The 4,588-nt window shown below is 48.1% G+C and overlaps 1 protein-coding gene across 1 annotated transcript; it reads left to right on the top strand.

Moving 5' to 3' along the window:
• Positions 1-229: 229 nt before the first annotated feature.
• Positions 230-1,650, top strand: MGYG_06084 (hypothetical protein; the record flags this gene model as incomplete). Its single annotated transcript, XM_003171495.1, has 5 exons — positions 230-273; positions 669-1,242; positions 1,307-1,387; positions 1,451-1,534; positions 1,609-1,650. The coding sequence occupies 5 exons, from the start codon at positions 230-232 to the stop codon at positions 1,648-1,650; spliced, it is 825 nt and encodes a 274-aa protein (XP_003171543.1).
• Positions 1,651-4,588: the final 2,938 nt, after the last annotated feature.

Here is a 4,588-nt window from a genome sequence, read left to right as displayed (position 1 = left end):
AACCTGCTTGTCCACTGTCTGCCGTGCCAGAGAGTGCGTGGGAGAAGGACAAATCGGGCAGAGACAGAGAGGCAGAGCGAAAAGAGAGAGAGACACACACACCCACCCAAGAAAGGACAGCTTTCTCGGCAAACACACACCCCCCCCCAAGGACGGAGTACATGCTATGTAGCTCAGCTCTCAGAACCAGCCTGGCTAATTCTCCTTGCTCCCCTTCGTATCGATACAGATGAATTGGGTCTTCCCATCCAGGTCTCCCCTTCCGGACATGAAGTGAGTTACTCGTCTCTCCTTTGTCACTCCCAGGTCCCCATTTCAGACTCGCTATACCCCCTTCTCCTGCTTCCACCAAGTCTTCTAGCTCTTCTTCTCCTTATTCGTTCCTTCTTCTTGCTATCCCTTCTCTTTTTTTTTTTTACTTTTCCTTTGCCTTTTCTCTGCTCGGTTCCTCGGGAGTTGCCTCTAGGTTCCTCGTCCTCGTTCCCTCCACTCGTCTTCCCCGTAGCATAAAGATGCTCGATCCGCCTACATATATCCTCCCTTTCTTGTCTCTCCTTCTCTACTCTCATCTCTCTCTTCCTATACGTCGACCACCTTAGTGAAACAATTGACTTGATCATCCCCAGCTGACTCGTCTTTCTCTCTCTTTTTCTTTCCTTTCGATATAGTTCTCCACACCGTCTCAAGACTGGCGTAGGTCCCAACCCGCCGGCTCTTCCTCACCAGCACCAGCAACACCAGCAGCAACAACCGCAACATCACCAGCCACAGCAACACCAACAGCACCACCAGCACCACCAACATCAGCATCCTATCCCGCTCTCTCAGCCAGGTGCTCCCTCTCCATTTGCTCCTCCAAACCCCTTTGATAACCCAATGGTCCCTGCGCCTCCAGTCCCAACTACTGCTCCAGCCCCGTCACATCTGCAAACTACCCACGTTCAGCAACAGCAGCCGCAGCAGCAACAGCCTGGCCAGGTGCATCCGCCTTCGTCGCCTGCTAACCCAAGGAAGCGTCGAGCCTCCATCCAACAACCAGGCTCATTATCAAATATGGGGCCTCCAATGGCTGGATCTAATGCTACCGATCAGGATGGCGCTACGACTGGTACTGCTCCCGCCCCTGCTCCGGAAGCAGGCGTCAAGAAGAAAGGCCGCACCAATACACCTTGGACCGCAGAGGAGGAGCAAAGGCTCAAAACTATGAGAGATGCTGGCAACACATGGAGTGAGATTGCTAAGGTACGCACTTACTTTTGTCAAATATGTTACTCTCATTGCTCTAGGTGATTAACTAGTGCCAAAGACATTCCCTACCAGAACTGAAGGCAGCGTCAAAAAACATTGGTACAAAGACATGCACTATGCGGAATTTGCAGAAGACGAGGTGATTTTACCCCCCCTACCAAAATATAAGCTCATTTCAATACAAACCTAACACACTGCATAGTCCATAGCGCTGCGGGATGCAATCAAGGAGTATGAATCCAATAAGTGGAAAGTCATAGGCCAGAAGGTCGGGAAGCCAGCAAAGGTATGCATATTCTTTACACCTGTTACTCAGCGTTTTTCGAAACTTGGGAAATAGTACCTAACACGTCCATTTAGGCCTGTGAGCAGTATGCCAAGGAGCATTTCAAGAACCTGTAAAGACTCGATGCCCAAGAGGCAGCCGTCTTGGGATACCTTTCTGGTCCGTCCGCAACACAACTTCAGCTCCTGAGATACACCAAACGCGCCCCCTCACAAGCCAAGTGGCTCCCCTTTTTTTCGTTTCTTTTTTATGGGCAGCCTTCCCTTCCCTCGACACAAATTGGACTTTGTTTGGACCATGATGGCAAATGCCGAAACTCTGCCGCCCGGTCCTGAGAGTGAAACACTCCATCGGATATATGACATGGTTATCATCCATAGCCAATCCCAAAGCTTAAAAGGGATGTTATGATTGGGCCGCCATTTTTGTTTATTATATTACTATCTTTATTTTTCTCTCACCTCTTGTTACCACAGGTTGCTGTCGTTACTTTTACTTTGGTTTCCGAGGGAGTCTGGATCTGGGCATGTCTGGGCTTGGATGGGCGTTCTTTTCTCTTCACTTTTACGCTTCAGCATCCAACCTTTCCTCCTCTTGATCTCACCTACACGCGTTGCTCTCTCCATGCTTCTCTATTTTGCAGCGGCTCTGCAGAGGTTTAATACCCCCTTTTCACTGGATTCTTACGACACGACGGGACCCTGCCCTTCTTATTCGTCTTTATTTATAATTTCCTGTTCAAAAATTTCCCCCTTATCACTGCTTGGAGCGCCTTTTTGGATATATCCCATAAGCCATTGGCTGTCGGCTCACGGATCACGGACCACGAACTCATTACTCATGTGCGGCTTTTTTTTTTTTGGTCTCGAGTACTTTTGTTGCTTTGCTTTGCCTTGCCATTGGCCGCAACCATTTTTTGTATCTTTTTCACTTTTTATTTTCATTTTTCTTTGCTGGGTATGTTATGAAGGAAGTACGGAACATGGCAGGGCAGGTCAGGGAATGGAAGGCTATATGATGCAGTTGACGCGATATCAATAGGATGATGGAATTTCTGATTTTCTTGGATAGTTTGTTTTCCATTGTTCTTTTTAGCTCTTCTCTCAATTTTCTAACTACGATTATTCCTCATCTATCCATTTTTGCCTGACGCTGTCACCTTTTCCCATTTACCTCTGCTCTTGATTCGGGAGGCAGGAATAGGAGGGGAATGTAACTCTGTTGATTGATCGGGAATCTTATTTTTACCGGTGCCTGGGTGATCTACACACGATTAAGTTGTTATGATGTCAAGCCATGTATGTGTATTTCATGTAAAGGGTAGATGCAGGAACTTGGCTTCCACAACGCGAAGCTCCACCGAGTACCGTGACCGCCAAGTACTTCCGCACCCTCATCCAGCTTTATTTTCACCTCACTCGTTGAATGTATGCAGCTCGCCAGCGACAGACAACTCGACAGCAGGCGGCCAGACGGTGCTTACGGAATATATTCTGGCCTAGCAGCTCTATTTTTCGCTGTCAAGGCCGGCCTCCACGATAAAAATATATGCAAAGTACCCGTTTGTCAGGCATACGGTGTCCCCAAGACGGTAGAGCTTGGATCCGCTACTTGAAAACCTCCAACCTTCAGCCATGTATCGCTACATTTCCAGCAGTATCTTCTATGGATTGCCCGTTTGAGTATCGATTTCACCAACTTGTACCTTCAAAGTAGCATTCATGGACTCACCTTGCGAGCAAAGGATAAGTCAGCCAGACATGATAGCCATGATACCCACTACCCCCATGCGCCCAATACAACAACGGCTCGATCTAGATGCCAGTGGCAAGGCTCCATACCGGTGGCAATAGCCCCAGGAACATATCCTTACATATTATTTCCCCTATTCTCATCCAAGATCACCGTCTCATCTGCATGGTCGAGTTCAGATTGAGATCTCACAAGGAATAAAAGAAGCCATACACGATCCGATATGCACGCCGTGTTTCCCCCAGAAGTTAAGTTCAAATAGATCCACGGATGGCTTCCCTGTCTACAACGCATACGGGCTGCGATACCAGCATTGGCGGGACAGATTCAATGGCACAGATACCCTAGATACCCCTGCAAGGGCATTGTGGATTATCCCGTTAGGGGAATGGGAAGGGAATAACCTAACTACACACTGCCTTTGCCTGGCCCTTAGCCTGAGTATGTGTGGGTACCAAATCAGTGAAGGAAGCATGAATATTGCGCGGCCACCTTAATGCTGTATACGAAGCCTAGAGATAGGGGATGTGACATTTTGGACAGATCAGATGGTACCGCATGAGATTGGGCCTAATGGACGGCTGGAAGGAGACAGTCTACATGCATAATTCGAAATTGGTAGAACCATTGAGAAGCACATCCATGGCTTTTTCTGTATGAAATTGACTGCATGGTGTGGACGTGTTGACGAATCTTTGACTCTACCCACTACAAGGAAGGGTGCAGTGATAAGCGGGTCGATATTCCGTTCTAGTCTTCTGGGCCAACATATCCATCCGGGTACCTACGTCTTTCTCCTCTCCTGCTGATACCAAGGGACAGGCTGGCGTTTTTAAGCTGTGCGGATCAGCCTGCAGCATGCGTCTATTTTCGTCCATTTTGATGTTAGCTACCGGGGCCCAAATCATAGCCGTTGGGATTGAACTGTCCTCATGATGGTTTTTTCTTTTCGCTTTTCTCTAGAAAAGCTGAATGCTCATTTGGTCGTCGTGCTCCATGATCCAAGCCAATCACAACTGCCTCAGGACACGCGTTGTGGATTGCCGTTCGCCTAATGCAAGCCTTGCTTATCCGGCCAACGCATTCTCAGTTACTTCGTACTGATATCGGGAATGAGGAGTGTGGAGTATACAGGGAAACACTGGAACGATTTGCAATATTTGCCTGTTAGTCTGCTTCCCCTGGTCCTGCCTGCATGGTCATCCCAATCCATGTATTGGGGTTTTTGTTGTATGATAACGTGACAGCGAATGAAATATTGAATGTAATACCCCGTGGAAGGAAGACCAGTATGCCTGTTCT

The sequence above is a fragment of the Nannizzia gypsea genome, genomic scaffold, assembly GCF_000150975.2.
Source record: "Nannizzia gypsea CBS 118893 supercont1.5 genomic scaffold, whole genome shotgun sequence".
NCBI lineage: Eukaryota > Fungi > Ascomycota > Eurotiomycetes > Onygenales > Arthrodermataceae > Nannizzia > Nannizzia gypsea.
The sequence above is the reverse complement of the archived record's forward strand: the minus strand, read 5'-3'. Positions and strand labels throughout refer to the sequence as shown.